Source organism: Lampetra planeri, chromosome 20 (assembly GCF_965212315.1).
Source record: "Lampetra planeri chromosome 20, kcLamPlan1.2.h2, whole genome shotgun sequence".
In the NCBI taxonomy this organism is placed as follows: domain Eukaryota; kingdom Metazoa; phylum Chordata; class Hyperoartia; order Petromyzontiformes; family Petromyzontidae; genus Lampetra; species Lampetra planeri.
Window position 1 is genome coordinate 5921509 of NC_136126.1, and position 21245 is coordinate 5942753.

At 43.3% G+C, this 21245-nt stretch overlaps 1 protein-coding gene across 4 annotated transcripts in view; it reads right to left on the reverse strand.

The window, feature by feature from the left end:
* LOC144724351 (ras-specific guanine nucleotide-releasing factor RalGPS2-like) overlaps positions 1 to 21245 on the reverse strand; it is a 194572-nt gene continuing 173327 nt past the window's right edge. For 3 of the 4 annotated variants that reach the window (XM_078603410.1, XM_078603413.1, XM_078603409.1), the window contains exons 10-21: positions 19787 to 19924; positions 15483 to 15576; positions 11564 to 11631; positions 9160 to 9307; positions 7367 to 7518; positions 5510 to 5564; positions 3755 to 3850; positions 2829 to 2937; positions 2408 to 2500; positions 1807 to 1912; positions 1261 to 1352; positions 1 to 1124 (exon numbers count right to left, since the gene is read on the reverse strand). In XM_078603410.1, coding sequence (XP_078459536.1) covers positions 1095 to 1124; positions 1261 to 1352; positions 1807 to 1912; positions 2408 to 2500; positions 2829 to 2937; positions 3755 to 3850; positions 5510 to 5564; positions 7367 to 7518; positions 9160 to 9307; positions 11564 to 11631; positions 15483 to 15576; positions 19787 to 19924 — 1181 coding nt within the window. In that variant the 3' untranslated portion in view covers positions 1 to 1094. The remainder of the gene's footprint in view (positions 1125 to 1260; positions 1353 to 1806; positions 1913 to 2407; positions 2501 to 2828; positions 2938 to 3754; positions 3851 to 5509; positions 5565 to 7366; positions 7519 to 9159; positions 9308 to 11563; positions 11632 to 15482; positions 15577 to 19786; positions 19925 to 21245) is intronic. The other variant, XM_078603412.1, reaches the window with a different exon arrangement.

Sequence of the window (21245 nt, forward strand, 5' to 3'; positions counted from 1 at the left end):
TGCAGTTTTTAGCATTTATTACAACTAAATTTCCGAAATAATTCAGTCCATTCTTGTTTAACAAGAAGCATTTTAAAATGCTACTGCAAATGAAACGTACATTACTTAAAAATATTTACTAACAAGTGAAGTAAAATCGCATTACTCTAATACACCACCAGTTTTGTCTTGTGTGTATTATGAGTGTGTAGTTTAAAATAACATTCGCTTATTCCCACTTTGCAGTCGTTTAAAAATAAAATGCGAAAATCATTTTGGCATGCAGTATCTTAGTAAAAAAACACTCGTAAAAATTGACAAGCTTAACAAATAGTTGATATGTATGGAAAGGTATTCCATCGCTTAAAATTAAGCTTGAACAAGAACCTGTTACACAGAAGCTAACATTAAAACATAACATTAAACGTTACATATATGATGTATATGTAGAGCGAATACAGTACATTATACAATGACGTGTTTCTCTTATTGTAAACATAACATGGAAACGGTAAGTGCTTGGGCACCAACCTACAATACTTTAACACACAACTTCATAGTGCCCATAAATATCATGCTGTAACACTGTTTTAGATATACAAAAAAATACCGTGAACATGGAAAATATCGTCAATTATATTTCCGTTAAAATATACCACGTTAAAACATTTCAATGTAAATGCATATGGGGTCCTTTAAAAAGCACATAAAGTTTGGACAGTCGTACTAAACGGCATGTTGTCATCTTGCATTTGTAACACAGCGCTAGTTATGTAAATCAGTTCATTGGCTGCAGAAACTGCAACTGTGGTCAAGTCTTCAGGCTCATTTTCTAACCATTTCACGAACTTTGAAAGCCATCGAGTCTCTCTTCATTTGAATGCTCGGATCAAGTGATCTTCATTTGCATGGTATAAAAGCCACTCAAATTCATTATCTAGCCAGCGCAGAGGTGAATTCGATGTCAAATGCTTTGCGCCAAGAAAATCAGTTCTCTTTGGATGGAACATGTAAACCCACAGGTTAACATGTGCCAACATTTAAACTTAACATTTTCAAAGCAGAAGTGCCATGTGCCTTGCACATTGTTGAATCTTGTTGCTTGTCCATAACCATTATTCAAAAGTCATCAAGTTGTCTGGTGGCTGAAAAAGAAGAAGCAACATTTGATTAAAAAAAACTCCAATCATGAAATATATATATTTTGTATTAAATTATACATTTTGACTATTTTATTTAAGCCGAAATTAAACTAATGTATATATGTGGAAGGTAACTCACCTGGGCTATGTTGCTTTTACAGGCTTTATCTAAATGTTTGACCCAAAGGCTGGCATTGACGTCTGACACAGCTTGAAACTTGTACACATTGCCTGCAATTATAACAACACACATGCTTAAATTTCTCCACACACACTGCATTTTTCATTTTCCTGCACCCTTTTCATCGGTGAATAACATAAAAAAAAATTACCAAACAATTGCCAATGGCCATAACCATAATTGCTGGATAAACTCACTTCACATGTTTACATATGGTGCAGGAACAATGAAGCTCGTGTATAACTTTGGTACGCTAAAAGGCTCCGAAAATCTGCTCGAAGTAACATTACCAACATTACTCGAAACATCCTCGAACGATGGCTTAACTTTGTAACTCGAAACTTAGCTCTGGCAGATTGGGAACATATGGGAATGTTGCGCACTGCCGCACACCCGTGATAACACGGCGGGCATCCGCATGAGTCGCTGAACAAAAATCCCAGTTTTTCATTTGTCGTGTTTGATCTAATTGCGCCGATGATGCACATTGGGGATTAAACGCACCTCTTTCGGGGTCTGTGAGTTGAAACACAGTTGAATGATCAGGATCAGCAGCTCTAACCACCATCCAGCCAGCAATGTGGACCTTCTTAGATGGACGTGACTTAAACTGTGTGGGGAAACAAAGGAACACAGGCAACACGTTTGCATGCTTTTTTTTCAATTTTAGAAAAACTTCTGGTGGATATTTAAGGGGTGCTTTAAGCTCCAGCTTTTCAAACTCCGCGATCTGACGGAGAGTAAATGATTCAGTCACACGGGCACGAATGGAGCTCAAGAATCAGAGCTTGGAAAGTGGCGTCGTGTATAATATGCACGTGACGACCAATATCATGGCACCTTTTGCCAGTATCAAAGTATGAAAAATAAGTATAGGTGTTACCCTTTCTGGCAATAAAACAGGTGTTAAGATGTTCAAACGTCAAACACGTACCTCATAATCAACGATTTTTGGGTTTAAAATCGTTGATTATGAACAATATTGGTCGCGAAAGCCTACGTGTTAAACAAACACGTACCTGTTGCAAAGAATCAAGTCTGCATTAACCACATGTACTTGTGGTGAGCATGCCAACAAACTCTAACAACCCATCTCTGAACTCACATGCTTTCTGTCCGCAACCTTCATGGACTTTGCCGAATAAAAGTACAGATCTGCTCCGCACAAAGAGATCCAGTATCTTGTCCACGGAGACATCTGTTACGACAAAATATAGGAGCAAGAGTATTGCAAAACAATACAAACGTTAACGTAACATGTGAACACTTGTAAAATAATGTTGCACTAACAAATTATTAAATGAAAACCTTCCAAATTACGGTGGTTCATCTGTGAATTGGCCGCTTGGAATTTGGCAATAATGGATATGATAGACTGCCTTCATTGGCATGGGAATGACTCAAAATTGCACAAAAATGCAATGCAACAGTTACCCAACTACACATTTGAGTAACGATCTAGACACACACACGGATACAATATGCTCCAAGACAAGAAAATTGTGATTTTCCAAGGCTGAGCGTACGGTTGGTCTCCGTCCTTCCTTCAAGATGGTCCTGCGCTTCAGTGCTCCTTCCAAGGTGACCAGGCTGCTCGGAGGAGGCAGGGGTGAGTCGTCCAAATCCAGGGAGCTGCTGACAAAGGAAAACGATTATAAATGCAGGCAATGTTGACAATGTATCAACTAAACTGTGCCAGAAAGTCACCACATGTTAACCAAAAAACACAATGACGACTTGACTTGTTTTTTTAGACGCACACACAACACCCAATGCAAATATTAAGATTTTATTGAAACGTAAAAAAATGGTTCATCATTAGTTTGATGGCATTTCAATACAGGTGGAGCAAGGTCAGAAGAGAAATTCATAGACGAATCCACCAAAATAATTGCGACTGTTATTGGAGGAGGCTGCGGTGGTGCAGTGGATACTCCACTGCCCTGCGAGCCTGGTAACCCGAGTTCATGGCCGTGGATAACTTCAGTGGAGAGTGCTATCGCTTGTTGGCCCTCATTCACCAACCTGTACGGATTCGTACGGTCAAGTATGGTAAAAAAAACCCAATGACCAATATGGCATAGGCCTTCTCCAGCAGTGGATTGAGGGCTGTATATTATAATTGTATTATTATTTTTTACCGAAAAAAAATGACACGTTAAACTGACAAAATTCACTTCATTGACCTACGTAACGTTGGTTACATTATCTTAGTGCACACATGAAGTTGCTGCGCCACTTTCTCTAGGCGCCTACAAAATAAGGGCGAGGTTTTTAACAGAAATGTCTTCTGTGCACAACGTCCATGCCATTGACAAAGGAAACTCTTTCGCACATCCATTGGAAAAAAAATTGGGGGGGGGGAGGGGACCGGCGGTGGGGGAGAATAATGAAAATGCCGATGATGCAGCAACAGATAATGCAGCGGTGGCCGTGCGGTGATGCGGTGTACCTGATGAAATGCACTCTGGCACATCTGCTCCTGTGTCCTGCGCTCCATGTCGCATACTTTGTCATTTGCCCCACGTGGGGTGGCAGGGGCAGTGTACTGCGAGGTAAAGAGCACGATCCCGTGGGGTTACGCTCCGTGCAATCACGTGACCTGTTGTTGTTGGCGGCACGCGGCGGATGAGACCCCACGAAGATGTTTCAAGAACCGAGTGACACCCGCCAAAAACATGAAGCACCCCAAAAATATGCACATTGGCACTTGTACTTTGCATTGCTCTCGAAGCGATCGGGCAAATCGAGATTGACCAACTCGTTTCTTTAGGACTGCTTTTTGTGCCGAGTTTGTTGTCCTCCCCCCCCCCCGCACCTCCGATTAGCACGGTTGACTACGTACGGTGCGAAAGAAGTTCAACATACAAACACACGTACAGGCGGGGGTGGACACCTAGCAAAGGCCTTTATATTTTTGGGGTGTTCCATTTTAATGCAGGGGATCGTTGAGTGTTAAAACATCTCCAGATGCCATGTGGGATAGCGTCTTTGCAAAATGATATCAAAAACAACGTGAAAACATGTCAAATGCTGCCAGGCATGTGTGCGATCGTACCGCGTACTAATATACGATAGGTGTGTGTGTGTGTGCCTTATACATGCATTGTATATAAAAACCCATCTCACAAAAATCTAAATGTAGCAATGCTATATCCTTGAGTTAAACTATAATTCAATTCTTTTGTATAATTAACATAACCTAAAAGTCAACGAAATTAAATTTCAGTTGACATGTCTTGAACTCATCCACATTTACACATTTCGATTTAAAGCTTTCGTGACTGCAGGGATTCATCTTCTTGGTTCTTTCGGTAAAGTCACGTAGAAGGGAAATAATAAAAGAATTAAAATAAAACATAATAAAAAAAATGTTTAAACATAAAAAAATGTTCTTATGTTTTATTTATTTTATTTTATTATTTCCCTTCTACGTGACTTTACCGAAAGAACCAAGAAGACATTTACACATGTTGCTGTGTATCCGATTACTGCTGTATGTCTGAAGTGCAGCAGCAATTTATATGCCACACCCACTAGAAATATACCGTGCAGTGAATGTATTCATCATCCCTGCTGAATCTATACACTGTGCAAACACGCCAACTGATTTGGTTTATTAGCAAAGTCGGAATGCTGAAAAGCAAGTCTAGCCATTGTCAAATATTGGAACAAACTTCCCCTCCACATTACACAAGCGCCCACCCCGTATAGTTTTGGCTCCTTCCTCAAGAAACCATCTCTTTCTACTGGCCCATCCTTCCCTCCATCCCGAGGTAACCATGTAATTCCCATACCCCATTCCTATTCACCATATCACGTTCGGCTACCCTAATCGTACCACTCATCACCCTTGGAAAGCGCCTTGGATGAAAGTGCTATATCAATATAAGATAAGATGATCTAACCCAACGGAAACCAACTACAAATAAAATTCTGAAAGGCTATGCTTAAAATTATATATTATCCATTTTGAACTAGTCACATTAAATAATCTGCAAATATCCAAGATTAAATATGTTCGTACGTTTTTCATTTTGAGAACAGAGCAAAATATTGCGTTAAACTAACAGCATAAAAGCAAAGCAAACTCAAAAATGGAGAATGTGCAATTGTCTATCGCTTGCGTTGTAACACATCTGTGATGGCCTGCAATGCAATGCAATGTCCTGTGACTTGAAGCAGCTTTTACACTTATTGACCGTACCTGTCAAATCCAGCATAGCTGAGCTCCTCGCTCAGCTCAGACCCTTCACTACTGCCTAAAAGCACAAAAGTTAAACATTCATTGAATACTCACTCTATTTCACATTGATCATTTGACCAATCCAATATGTATGATGTTTCAAAGTACAGATATTTTCATTCCTGTCACTTGTACGTGTTTCAAAGTGTGCTTTATTGTACAAAGCATGCAATTAACAAAATTGAAAATCGCAGATGGCGATGGTCAAAGAACGACTGCGTGGGGTTTTGGAGGCTCTGCAGTAGCAAATTTAATTCGGTTCTGCAAAAACCTTCCGGTACGTGGAGTGAAACATCGTACATCGTGCCGAATAACACGTGGTACAACCTGAAAACACATGGTCGGGATAAGTAATTGTTTTCACCGAAAGTGAAGGACACATGGGGTAAATTTACATCTTGATAAAATGGCCACAATGCATCATCATAGTGATTTTCCATGTTGTTGGTGATGGAGACATTGGCAAATTTTTTTTGTAGGTAAAGGTACGTACTCCTAATTGGGAATTGGGCCCATGGGCGGTGTAAAAACACCACAAAATCACCAACATTTATCAGTGCAAATTAAATACATAATGCATTTTAAACTGCAGGTGTCACTGTTTAACCATAAACCAGGGGGCACACAGTTAATGTAACACCAAGTGAAGCATACAAAACTATTGACAACACTCCGCGCCTTTCATAATCTTCAAACGGCGAGTGTGCCGCAACCTTTTGCTCCCTGTAGGTTTTGTACTTCAGCCGTCTGGGAAATAAACGGCAGCAGGCAGCTCACCGTACACTGTGACACTGGCTGGTGGTGCTCACAATGACACCGACACAGCAGAGCCAAATGTACAACTCAAATACATTGACACACGGGGGCATCTATCCAGAGCTGTAGAAATTTTACTGGTAGGAACCTCCTGGTTACACCAGCCCACAGGGGATTATTCTGTCCGTCCGTCCGTCGTGCATCCAAAAATGGGAGGGGTGGGGCTGGGTGGAGAGGGGAGGGTGGGGAGGGGCTGGGTGGGGAGGGTCTGGGTGGGGAGGGTGGGGCTGGGTGGGGGGTGGGAGGGGTGGGGCTGGGTGGGGAGGGGCTGGTCACCCCGTGGTGCCCTTATCAACGTTTAACCTACTCACGCCGGATTGTGCTCACCCTCACAGTCGGCCATATTTGCGGAATACACCACGCCGCCGTTGACCCTGGCCATTGACCGAGCAACCCAACGTTCCTACCAGCTTCCTCCGCAGGAATGTGTTATTTGAATACCAGGGAGACATTTCAAAATGGTGAGGGCAAAGGTACGGCACCTGCAAGTTACTTGTTCATGCCACTGCTGGCAGAAGAGCCTCCACTCGAGCAAGCTCTACAGAGCTTCTCGAGAGAATATCTTGGCCTCATCTTGCATGCTGGCCAGACATCTTGAGAAGAATTAGGAGTACTCCACACTCTACCCCACCACACACACGAGCTGCCAATCGACTAACTGTGGAGTACCCATTTATACGGCTGGGTAGACAGAGGTGGGGGTGGAGGGAATTGAAGAAACTTGGCCCATTGTTTCAATTGCTGTGCAGGGGAGGAGATCGAGCCAGCGACCCCTGTATTGCAAGTCCACAGTGTACTAACCATTATGCCATGGCAGCTCTTATTTTGTGTAATTACCAAATACAAACCGGGCTTTAGAACAATCCATGAGTCTTAAGAACTTGCCAATTGTTTCAACTGCCACCATTACACCTGGACGCACCGTACATTCAATATATCAGAAAGGCCGATTTTATTTTTTTCTGAGCTGGGGGGGTGTGTGTGGGGGGGGGGGCAATTTACCGATGGAGAGGCCGCTGGAGAGGAAGGAGGCGTCGGTAGCCGTGCGCAGGGGGCTGCTGCTCTCGATGACGCTGTCGTCCAGCAGGTGGCGTGGCCGCACGGCTGGCAGGGTCATGCTCTTGGCCTCCGTGCCCGACTGCGGGCCCACGAAACTGGCCGTGGCAAAAAAAAACAGGACCGAGCGCCACCCCACCCCCCCCATCGTCGGTGGTTAGACGTGCGGAAAACTCGTCTCGTTGTTGTTGTGCGCGTGTACGCCGAACCTCTTCCGCGCCGCATGCAGCCAACCGCGCTGCTGATCTGAAGTGACTGATGTTCAATCACACGAACCATTTTAAAAGTTCGACGGAGCCATTATGGTATTGGCTAATTCGCTCGAGCCGACGAGCTTGATTTTGCGTCTGGGTCTGGGGTCTGTAACACGAGACGCTGCGCGGAAAAAATTACGACACGAATTATTTAGCTCGAATGGCGCTGTAATTACAATTTCTCTAATCGCTCATTAGGGGCTAGCAGTGGGAACAGAAAGTTATCCGGTACTTGAATAGCTTCTCCATGAATGAATAGTTGATCTAATTTTGACGAACGAACACACATACGCTACAATTAATTTAAATAAACAAAACAAATTAATGGCGTCCAATATTCATGCACCATCACATTTCAACTTTCAGTTGCAAAAATAAAACGCTCACCAAAAAATGTGCTACGGATCTTAAAAGCACAGTTGCATTTATGAATCAATTGTATTTCTATGAAGCCGCCAAGGCTACCAGATTCACTCTTTCCTCGACACCGCAGCTTATTGCATTTTGTCTCGCTCGAGTCTTATTATGAATCACAGATGTTTCGTCTATTCCTTGGCACTTGCAACGGCGGACGCAGAGAGATATATGACGCATGCGGTGGACGGGTGTCTTTAATTGCGGTTGGAAGCAGAAGTTGCAGCCACTCTGTGGAGGTTGGGTGAGTCTCACTCGCAAATGCTTCCCAGTGGTTATTGGTTAGATTACAAATGGGATTCACGAAGTTGGCTCCCCCCGCTTCATCACGGAGTTCTACCCGACTATAATTATAGTAATTATAGTAAATTTACGCAACTACTGGCTACTGACTCAGTACTGAGCCTACTGTCCATGCGCTGCTCTGCATTGAAAGGTACCTTCATCGGCATAAATCAGCATTTTTGTCACCTTTTTGAAGGGAGAAAAATAGAGACCTATCAATACCAGGATTTTTCCCCCCAAATATTGCAGGAGTCTCTTAGCCGCATCTAAACATGCTGGGGGTGTCCGAATACTCACGACACCCACAGTCGCTGCGCCGAGCTTTGCCACCGCCACAAAAAAACCAGGACAAATCATGGGGAAAAAATAATCTCGCAATACTGGAATAGAGAAGAACTACACGTGAATGCATTTGTCTTGAGTGATGAATTATCAGCCAAACGACATAAACGGCCACTTATGATGTCCTAGGAAGATTGACTGATTTCACAGGTCAGGCAAGCTTAAACAGAGCACAATCCCTGGTGAAAACCAGAACAGACAGGCGATGGGCAAAACCTCTTCACCCCCCCCCCCCCTCCGATTGACTTCACCGCCTACCGACGAGGTGGGGAAAACAACAACCTGGCACCTCCCTGAGCCGCACACGGGGACGAGCTCAGCACAGCCCCCACGCACGGCTCGATTGCATCGTTGGAAAGCAGGTGTACGGTAATACAATTGGACTGGGGCGCCTTAAACTAACGGTTGGAAGCCGCCAAAGCCCTCCTCGTGCGTTGGCCCAACCTGCTGCCCAGACTGCGGCTCTTGCGGTGGCAGCACGGCGGGGTGTGGCGCGCGAGGGGCGGCGTGGCTCCCGGACTGTGGAAGGAGAGCGCCTCGGGGGCCGTGGGTCTCCTGCCGACGCGCGGGGATGACGACAAGTCGGACGGCCCTGGAAGGAGGCCAATGGAAAACAGACACGCGCGCAAAAAAAAACATCGGACAAATCTGCGTTACTGTCGGTTCCATTGAGAGGAAAAACATTCCCTCTTGCCCAAAGCGAGCGCGGCCTCTGTGGCTTCATTTACGGTGGCGGTTCCAAGTCGGCGGTGGCAACTCCACATTCCTTTGGCGGAGCCGGTGAAGCCTCATCACGTGCAGCTCAAACTGCCCATTTGACTGACTCTGCAGCGACGTTGACCCTGGCCGGATTTGAACTCGTGTCCTCTTGCAGACAGTTTATGCACCGATGGAGACTCAAGGACATTTCACCAGCGCAAATGTGGCGAATAACTTTACACAATGGAACATCGATCTCAACTGCACGTATTCCTTTGAAACATCTCTGATATTCCCTCTGCATCTCCAGAAGCTCCTAAACTGCATATCAAAACATATCATACTCTAACACATTGCTATTTCTCCATATGACAACACAAGTTGACAGGGAGCTTGCTGCCCTATCAACTGAGCTACATAGGCATTGAGACAAAAACTTAGCAAGGTCATAGTTATTCTTGGTTCTTTTGGTAAAGTCACGTAGAAGGGAAATAATAAAATAATAATATATATTGTCTTATATTTTTTTTTTTTATTCTTTTATTATTTCCCTTCTACTTGACTTTACCGAAAGAACCAAAAATATGAATCCCTGCAGTCACGAAAGCTTTAAATAAAAATGTAAGGTCATAGTTATCTAGAAATGTTTCAATGCAAGTACAGGTACATGTGAATAAAAGTAAAAAAGGGGGAGTGATGCACTACATTATAAACCCGGTTAGTCGAGTCCAACTCACAACTAGGGCTGACATCAGCTGCGAGTGATATTTGGACCAGTCCTGGGCTCCCCCCTTTCACCAACTCACGCTGACCAGCATTGTGAAGTCTGGTCAAACCACTTACACTACGAGGCCAGACCGTCATCCGATCAGCAGAATGACTAAGGGCCTCAAACTATTATTATTTAATTTCCATCTTACATATGTGTGCGTCATTATACTTGACTGCAAATTACCTTGACCCATTTCGCGGACAGTGCAACACGTGTGTAAATAAATCAGAGCCCTGTTTTAATTAAGGAACGGAGGCTAAACAAGCTTTGCCACAACACGCATCAGGTACACCTGCTATAATCACCCAGGAATGTCTGTCCTTAACGCTCGTGACGTCACTCCACATCGGCCAGCCCCCCCCTAATTAATATTCATGAGCAGGTGACGTCCTTCAAATGGGCACCCCCCCACCCCTCCTCATTAATAATCATGAGCAGGTGACGTCACTCAATACGGAGTACCCCCCCCCCCATCTAATAATCATGAGCAGGTGACGTCACTCCACATCGAACAGCCCCCCTCATTAATAATCATTATAAGGTGACGTCCTTTAAATGGACACCCAACCCTCCATTAATAATAATTAGCGGCTGACGTCACTCCACATGGAGGGGGGGCGAGGCGCCTCCTCCCCCCTCCTCAGCGTCAACTGACAACCCTCACTACAAAGGCAGAACCCTGACGTCACGCGATCTCCGTCACGCTGTTGAGACATCAAAGTAAAAAGGACGTCATGGTGAACAAAGGATTAGAACCTTTAAATGAAATAGGTCTGTGTCACAGCACCCTTACAAATTGCGATTGGATGCAACGAATATCACATCGCGGTCTGCTTTTCGCTTGCAAGTTTCAGATTTACTGAAATACACCCGTCCTTGGACGGGCAAAAGGTTAGTTTCAAATAACTTAACACATTTGTCAACAACGTTTTTTTCCCCTTTAATTTTAGGCCAGTGTGATTGACAAACGTTATTTGTGCTTGTGTGCCCACTGCAAACGCAGTATCGCCAAAAAATAGCCACTGCAAACAGGTCAATTGTGAAAATATGCACACAGCTGCCCAGTTGGAAGCTGCAGAACATGGTACATACCACAACAGCAAAGGTGTTGCTTCCGAAACGTCGTGATTTAATTTGTTTTATTTTCTACCTACGTGACTTTACCGAAAGAACCAAAGAGTATGGATCCCTGCAGTCACGAGAACTTTAGATCTAGATTGATTCATGGGAAGAGTAACCATGATATTCTAGATTTGAAGCTTTCGTGACTGCAAGGATTCATACTCTTAGGTTTTCTTCTTTTTCTCGTGACTTTACCAAAAACAACCTCGTGACTTTACCGAAAAAACCTAAGAGTATGAACCATGATATTATTACCTGTAAGGTCCTCCTTCGACATGGCGAGCTGCGGCGTGCTACTCGCAGGCTCGATTCTGAGCGATTGCCTGGAAATACAACGCAACACGGAACATTGGCATGGCAGGCAAACTTCATGTATTTAACAGAAGCCGTAAATTCACACTGGACGTGTGCACATCTTGAGTTCACACAAAGAGGCCACCAAGCGACCGGTTTTTTAAATCAAACTTTGACCTCTCCGCTAGCAATATTAAGTAACGCGCTTGGAAAAGCAAAACAGAAAGGAAAAAAACCCGTCACACGTTTTCCAGTCGCATTGGGAATATCACAATCCATTCCTTTCAATGAAATGGCACCTGAAAGCTTCAACTATAAACAAAGGATGCACCCCCCTCCCCCCCGCCCTTAGGGACCGATCTGGTGTCTAGAGGTGCAGCATTCATCAGCCACACTGCATGTGAACGGTTTCTCTTAGAGCCAACGTGTTCACTAATCATGTTTGTTTGTTGTAGTACAGAGTTAGCCTCAGTAATTTTGCTGGAGCAGTCAATACCTGATGGCGGTTGCTTGTGTTGCTTCCGAAACGTCGTGATTTAATTTATTTGTTTTCATTTTAATTTATTTTATATTTTTTACCTACGTGACTTTACCGAAAAAACCAAAGAGTATGGATCCTTGCAGTCACTAAAACTTCAAATCTAGAATTAGCCTGATAACTTTAATCTAAATTGTCTTATGGTTGTTATTGTTTGACTTGCATCCCACTGGGATTTTAGCACACAGCGTTGAAATACGGTGCTTTTTTGGAAGACTTTTGCTGTTTTTTCCTGGATTTTTCTGTTGCGGGTAGTCACTTTAAGATGTTTTCTTGTTCATGTTTTTGTTTGTTGCGGTTGCACCCGAGTCAAGAGCCGCATGGCTCACAGGGTTATACCTAATAAATGAAACTGAAACTCTCCGCTCTCTGAACATTCAGACAGGAGGACACGCAGCCCACGCGGAATGACAGGCAAATGGTTTCCCATATGCGGAGAGTTCTGCTGCTCAGAGAGTTTAAGAGAGTACCCCGCTTTACCTCTGGGAGCCAGAGGCACATTGAATTACATCATTGTGAGATCCATCATTTCCAAGCACATTCAGGTCAACCTCTCATGCCTGGTCTGCTTTAACTCTTTAAATCTTCAGAAAGCGGTCCTGGGATTGCGATGATGAGTTTTTAAATTAGAGGCCGTGTGTGTTGAGGATTTCCTACTTTCCTCTGGTGACTGAATGACAACTCATTAGTGTGCGCTTATTTAAGGAACGGTGACAGTATTAAGTAGCTCCTTGGAGGAAGCTACACGTGGAGTTACCGCTATTGCTGCTCCTGCTGATATACGCCAGATACTATGCACTCCCAACATTCGTCCAACATATTGGCTTGAAAAGCAAAAATATATAGTAGGCATCGTTTCAATCAATGGCCCTTCTTCAAATGATGTGCTATGAGAATGCGACATTGGCCAAAATGTCACCTATTTTACATGTTTCCTTTTAGTCAGCGTTATTGATGAAACAGTTTCGTTTATTTGTTATGTGTGCTTACGCACCACTGCCAAAACATTATCATTTAATAATTTGTTTACATCAGATACTGCATGCCTGCATAGACGTAAAACTGATGGCCATGGCACTGAATTCCCTGGATTGATGTTTCTGGAGGAAGCATGGAAGCCATCTTATTGGCCGATGCTGTTTTACTCAATGAATCAAAGTTGATTTAAGTAGCATTTGCTCTGGAATCTGTCACCTGGATTTGAAACTGCACAGTACACACTCATGTCCCTTAATCTGAAGGGCAGTATGATGTATGAAAAATATATGAAAATACTGCAAACCACTCATGTTTTTTTTTTTCAAATATAATAACCTCCACCATCAATATACTTTTCTGACACCACAAGTATTTACATGTTTTTGCATTCTAGATTTGAAGTTTTCGTGACTGCAGGGATCCATACTCTTTGGTTCTATCGGTAAAGTCATGTAGGTATAAAATAAAATAAATGAAATCACGACGTTTCGGGCGCAACACAAGCGTCCGTCATCAGGTGGGACAACCACAGCAAGAAACAATTGCTGATGACGGACGCTTGTGTTGCGCCCGAAACGTCGTGATTTAATTTATTTTATTTTATACCTACGTGACTTTACCGAAGGAACCAAAGAGTATGTTTTTGCATCTCATTTTATAATACTTTTAACTGCCCTATTTTGGCAGCATTAAATTAGTGTATGTGGATAAGACAAGTCATCTCCGCCAATTTGGATATACAGGTTATGCATTACGGGCACATACAATAGTATATTTTTCAACTGTCAGCAAGCAGCTGCTGTTTCATTTTACTCAACGGGGTACAGAAAGCGCAGATGCCATGCAAAAGCAGACTCAAGCTGAAGTCAATAGTGGAACTTTTCTGAAATATTCTTGCAAACGATGTTTTTTTCTTCTGTATTTAGTTTAAACAATGGGGCAATACAGTTACAAGCGACTCTACAATAATCAACTTTATTCAAAATAAATGTATTTACATGTCACACATGTAAAAGCACGATGATTGGACAAATAGGGTCACGTGGATCATCAAGCAAAACATTCAACATCGTGGGCTTTTTTACGCTTTTCAACTGAGGTTCAAAGCACTGATGTGTTACCGCTGCCCACTAGCCCATCTATCCATCTGCCTGTAACATGGGGTCACTATAACGCTCTATGATTTCCTGCAATCACGAAAGCTCCGAGTCTCTCATTGACATGCTAATTTCTCTACCCCCCCCCCCTCTCTCTGCCCCCCTTTCTCTCTATTTAAGGCCTCGACACAGAGGCGTTGTTTCTCTGTGTGCCTATGTGTGTGTCTTTCTCTGTGCGTCTCTGTGTTATCTCTCTCTGCTTATGTGTCTGTCTGTGTGTCTCGGTGTCTGTGTTTTGTCTCTCTCTCTCAAATTTAGCAATCTTTGGAAGAACATAATCAACCAGGTAGGATGTTGACTGTTATGTTAGCTGACTCTCTGTGTTGTATTGCACTATATTTCTAAGTTTACTAGGTTTGTTTTCTCTTTCATTTGTACCTGATGATGATTGCTTGTGTTGCAAATAAAACGTCGTATACTATTATTTAATTAATGTTTTCTTTCTACGTGACTTTACCGAGATAACCAAAGATTAAATCATTTTAAAGTTGAGTTTTTATTAGGGGCTTAAACTACAGAAAAAACTAACTGATGAACGAATTACCCAACACGTAGTGATACAAAAAGATAACCCAGCGATAATGGCCAAGTCCAATTCAGGCATTGTGATGACGTTATAAGTCATGTGCAGGTTAACTTCCCCATGATGTCCTTATGCGCAATATTATCTCACGACACGTCATTCACCCTGTGACGTCATTTCATTTTTGCACGAGATGATGGCACAGAGAACTTTGAATAAAAACTGGATTAATCTGTCCTCATGGCATTATGCAATGGGTCGTCTTGATTATTAATGGCATTTTCTTATTTTCTGATTGATTTGTTTACAAATGTCCTTGTTTTACTTTTGCCTTCATAGGCTGAACCAGTGCATTTCATTTCATAGATCCCTGCTGGATCCGAGTGAGCTCTAGGCAAGAGGGGAGGGTGAGGTTTTGTCCTCAGTCTTTTGTGTATGAATGAATGGAGACAAAGCAACCATTTTTGACAAACAATGGCTCAATAACGAATAACTGTGTTAGAAAGCAGAAGCAAAAAGAGTCGCTCAATGCGACATGGAATGTCACGCAACAAAAGTTAAATGCAAGAAAGATGCTCTGTTTAACTTGAGATTAATATTTCCTCAAAGCCGATTGTGAATTCTGAGACCAGGTCTCTTTTACTTTAGCTGAATGTGGTGTCATGGACAAAATACAGCACTTACTTGTAGTTGTCATCCTCTACAAACTTCTGCAGTTCCTCAATGTACTGCACAGACTGAAGGTACTTTTGGACATGGAGTAGCATTGGTAGGAAGTCTGCACAGACACGCATAAATATAATATCACCAACCACATTACCACCGTTTGCCTTACAAAAGTACAATCGTGCTTAAGCGGTGCATATCTCTGTTGGCAGTCCGGAGATAATCGTGAACATTCTATGGTGATGCGTGGTCTATCCAAAGCAAATAAAATACAAATGTGATAATTGGGTTTTTTACCCTTCTATCTGGCACAATACCTGCAGTCATAATGCAAACAAAAAACATAACTCTGTGCATACATTATCAGATGCAAACAAAAAACATAACTCTGTGCATACATTATCAGAGTTATGTTTTTTGTTTGCATTATGACTGCAGGTATTGTGGTCTATGTAAACATGACTTCTTGTAAAAAAAGGTGTCAGTTTTGTTGCCAGATAGAAGGGTAAAAAAAACAATTATCATATTTTTACTGGCAAATGAGGTTCCAATGGTAAAAATACAAATGTATCTAAGAATCCGTTTCAATAAATGAGCATTGTGTATGAAAGGCATTTACACATGAATTTAATTTGAGTAGGCATAAGGTATATGCTAAATCTATATATATAAAATCGCAAATCTGTCTGTCTGTCTGTGTGTGTGTCTGTGTGTCGCCGGACCATACGCAGTTTCATTGGACGGCGGTTGCCCCTGGCAACGGGTAGCGACGCATTCGCTGCCGGGTGGACGCCATTTTTAATTCCCGTTAAAAATATGCGCACGCATTTGTGGTATAAACTCGATATACCCAGCGTTGCCCGGGGGGAAAATACATTTAAAATCTTATGAAAACGTTCAAACATTACATACCAATGAAAAAACAACTGTGTTATTACTTTTAAACCCGACGCGCCAAGAACCGATTCTCTGAATTGCGCAAAGGAATCGAAGGTTGTAGATTCCTTTAGATTCGGACGATTCCCGTTTACTATAAGTTGGTTAAAGTCGATATAAACTGCTACGAACAGGAAATATCCGGCGTTGACCGGGGCAAAAATGTAATTAAAAACTCCTGAAAAAATAAAAAAATAAAATAACAATGAAAATGAAACTCTATCATTCAAAATGTAAACCCCCAACATGCCAGGAATCGATTCTTTGAATCGCACAAAGGACTAATCGAAGGTTGTAAATTACTTTAGGATCGTGCTTCCTGTTTAATATAAGTTGATTATAGAGTTGATATAAACTGCTACGAATGGGAAATATCCGGCGTTGACTGGGGCAAAAATATAATGGTGAGGGCGGTTGTGAGTGGCGATTGTGAGTGGTGATTAGTGAGTGGTGAGGGGAGGTTGAGTGGTGAGGGTGAGTGTTGAGGGTGAGTGGTGAGTGGTGATTGGTGAGGGTGTGATTGGTGAGGATGAGTGGTGAGGGAGAGTGGTGAGGGAGAGTGGTGAGGGTGAATGGTGAGGGTGAGTGGTGAGGGTGAGTGTTGAGGGTGAGTGGTGAGTGGTGATTGGTGAGGGTGTGATTGGTGAGGATGAGTGGTGAGGGAGAGTGGGGAGGGAGAGTGGTGAGGGTGAATGGTGAGGGTGAGTGGTGAGTGGTGAGGGTGAGTGTTGAGGGTGAGTGGTGATTGGTGAGGGTGTGATTGGTGAGGATGAGTGGTGAGGGAGAGTGGTGAGGGATAGTGGTGAGGGTGAATGGTGAGGGTGAGTGGTGAGTGGTGAGGGTGATTGTTGAGGGTGAGTGCTGAGTGGTGATTGGTGAGGGTGTGATTGGTGAGGATGAGTGGTGAGGGAGAGTGGTGAGGGATAGTGGTGAGGGTGAATGGTGAGGGTGAGTGGTGAGTGTTGAGGGTGAGTGGTGAGTGGTGATTCGTGAGGGTGTGATTGCTGAGGATGAGTGGTGAGGGAGAGTGGTGAGGGAGAGTGGTGAGGGTGTTATTGGTGAGGATGAGTGGTGAGGGAGAGTGGTGAGGGTGAATGGTGAGGGTGAGTGGTGAGTGGTGAGGGTGAGTGTTGAGGGTGAGTGGTGAGTGGTGATTGGTGAGGGTGTGATTGGTGAGGATGAGTAGTGAGGGAGAGTGGTGAGGGAGAGTGGTGAGGGTGAATGGTGAGGGTGAGTGGTGAGTGGTGAGGGTGTGTATATATGTAAGGTTATTAAGAAATATATTTTTCACCCGGGCAACGCCGGGTACTACTGCTAGGTTATATTTTCCAAACCATTTTTCCTGTAGGAAGGCGTTTTGTGCCATCGTAAAGAATGCACAATATCTTAAGGCTTGTAATTCTATAAATGTTGCCTCTCAACCTAATGGAACACTTAGAGAATGGTCATTTTGTATTCGTCTAAACTGACAGATAATTGTTTGGAATTTCAGTGGCCATGCTCCACACTGACCCTAAAGCATAGTCTGTAAAAACTTCACCATCAGTTAAAGAAAATAAAAGTGCATCCTTTAAAAGTTATTAATTTGTTTGGACAGCTGCAGAAAGTTTAAAAAAAAAAACTTCAAAAGGAAAACAGAGCTTACTACACAGCAATTTTTATAGTTAAATAACACTTTAAATTGTTTAATTGTTGTAAATTGTTTACTGTTTAGGTAGAGCACACAAAGTGTACAGTTTGTAAAGAGTGAATCACGGTTTCATGGCCTTGGTCTTGAACTTTTATGCGAATTCCAGTCTTACTGCTGCTCTTTGGCATTTTATTCAAAACCCTGAGAACTAGACAAATTGCATCGTGGGATCACAGCACTCCAAGTCTACTTGGACCAATAATAACTCAATAACAATGTTGTAAGCAACTAAAATCCTCTGTATTTAACAATATAAATTTCTGATAGTGCCAACGAGTGGTCTGGATAAAACTTCAAACCGTTGTTCTTGACATGTAGAAAAGTAGCTTATTATTTCAGATGAAAACAGGTTCCAAGAAAAGCAACAGGATCGTAATTTTAAATTATGATTTTACATTCAACTATAATCCAATAACAAAAATGGCACCCACCTAATGTGATCAGCGCAACACAATTCGCGAGCCTCCCTTAAATAGCATTAACGTCCCCCGTGCTATTTTTCACATTAGATAATGAGTGGAAATATCGAAATGAGTAAGTGTGCGTTACATAAAACCATATCATTAGTATTCCCTCTGTCTGCTTTATTCGTTACGTAATAAAACAAATATTGATGTTGGGAGAGTTTGTGGAAATTGATTAGTCGACAGAGCCAGCAGCAAGTGCAAAAGTCTTTGCAAAAGGGGCACGCGTTTGCTTTGAGTGGTTTCGATCAGCCGAGCATTCCAATCCACATGGCATCATTCTAATGCTAGTCTTGCTGTCAAGCACGCTGCTGGCTGAGTAAAACTAATTCAATACGACAGTAACATGCAACCAAATGTTTTACATTGCCCGCTAGAAACCCGTGCACTGGTGAGTGAACGGGAGTACACAAGGGCAACACAGGTTTTGTATTTTGATAGTCTTAACCAAAAAAAAACTCGCTTGTCCCACCAACTTACTGAACTCCGGGGTTCAGCACTGAGATGGCACAACTGAAACGCTGGGTTTGCTATCAGGCAGCCACCCAATTAAACCGGGTTCTCAAGTGTAGTCAGCTGATGGTCTTCGCCTGGTCACCGGTGACCGAAAATAACCGCGCCACATTAAATTTGGCTGAGCACACACCTAGGTCAACATCCACCCTCTGACGACTTCAAAATATCAGTTCCAATATTCATATGACGAGCGTCACTCTGCGTTGCATTGGCGGAAGGAAGAGTGGTGCCCCCTACTGTGTGGACCGAGGGTCACCTGAAGGGACAGAGGTATTCCGCTTGCATGGGCCATCCTCCAGCACAAAGGATGGCACTGCACTGCGAGAAATCCATACGGATCCTTGGTCTCATGACACAACTCCAAGAGGACAATCGAGTGCTTCAAAAAAATGTTAACACTTACATGTGACTATCGTTTTCAATGGAAAAAGACTGTAACATGATAGCAAGTGTATGTTGATCTCTTCAAAAAGTCTCTCCACTTGTTCGCCATCATTGTCAACACATGCCTGGAATCTTCTCCAGGTGGTCTCCAGAGCCCGGAGGCACATTTCTTGTGGTGTTGTTGCAAATTCTCAGAAGTGTTAAAACATTTTTGAAGCACCCTATATACATGCAAAAGCAAACTACTGAACTCAGTGGTGAGTTCCTCACGTCCTTGTAGGACCACAGATGTCATGGAAAGCCCTTGGCAGCTGTGCTGAGGGAGACCTCACCATATTGACAGAACTGTTGGAAGTCGGAGATGACCCTGAGTATGTTGTTCATGTGCAGAGACCTCTTTTCGCTCTCCAAGATGCTGCCAGATGCCGGATGGGCAGAGTCAATGTACACGACGTCAGACAGGTATATGCCTGCAAGGAACAGAGAGAAATAGACATTTGATTAAATTCGCAGCAAGTTGCCAAGGGGGGTGGTAGCAGTGGCGCAGTCATGAGCACACTCCACTATAACCTCAGTGTCTTGAGGTCGATCAGTGGCAGAGGTCGCAACCGGGTACCCGATACTCGTACCCTACCCGATACCCGGCTACCCGTACCCGACCAGGTACGGGTACGGGTACCCGTTTGCGACCCTGGTGCGGCCGGGTACGGGTACGGGTAGGCCGTGAGTCACTGGGGAGTAACCGTTTGTCACTCATTTCGGGTAGGGTACGGGTAGGAAACGGGTACCCATTTGCGACCCTGGTGCGGCCGGGTACGGGTACGGGTAAGGAATCAAAACCCGTTTGCGACCTCTGATCAGTGGTGAACTCTGAATCAGTCTTAGACCCCCCCCTACCCCCCCACCCTTCACCAACCGACACTGACCGGCATGGTAAAGCATGGTCAAACAACACCCATGACAACTTGTGGTATGGCGAGGTCTTCGTCCAGTTGCTGATTGACAAAGGGCTATAAACAAAAATGTTGCTATTAACCCCAAAAGTTCTGATACCCACAATAAATCGACAACATGCCGTACATGAATATAGCGGTGTCACTCTTTGCCAATGCACCGCCACACTCATTCATCTCCTACTGGATATCTTTTAAAAATTAACCCGTAAAAACAAAGTTTTTCACTATAAATCCTTTATATGCGTGGCGGCTAGAGTCCTCTCGTCCTCTGGCTTGAGATGGCTGCCACCTATGGGTCAGATGATTGTCTGCCAGCATTAAGCAATTGGTAATCAAATATTTTAAAAAATTCCCTAAACAGTGTAAAATTTTGGAAAAAAATTTTCACGAAAATTAATTGTCATGCACAACGAGTCTGTGTGGAAAATGTCAGCGCGATTGGATTACGGGAAGTGGGTTAAAAAACGACCGAAAGATTTGCACGGTCGTAAGCAAGCAAGCACGCAAGCACGCAAGCAAGCAAGCAAGCGAACTTAATATAAAGGATTTAATAAGTATAACCCGTAAAAACAAAGTTTTTCACTATAAATCGTTTATATGTGTGGCAGCGAACTTAATATAAAGGATTTAAAAATATATTCGCCTGTGGAGGACGCGGGGATCGATCCCGCGACCTTTGGCATGGGAAGCGAGGGCGCTACCAACTGCGCTACTCCGCCACGGCCTGTGGATGGGTTACGCTCTGGGCTCTTACACTGTGACGTTCAGCCAAAGCCATGAATGAGTTCTATTTGAATATATGTAAAATAAAATTTTGTTGCCTAAAAAGTGTAAA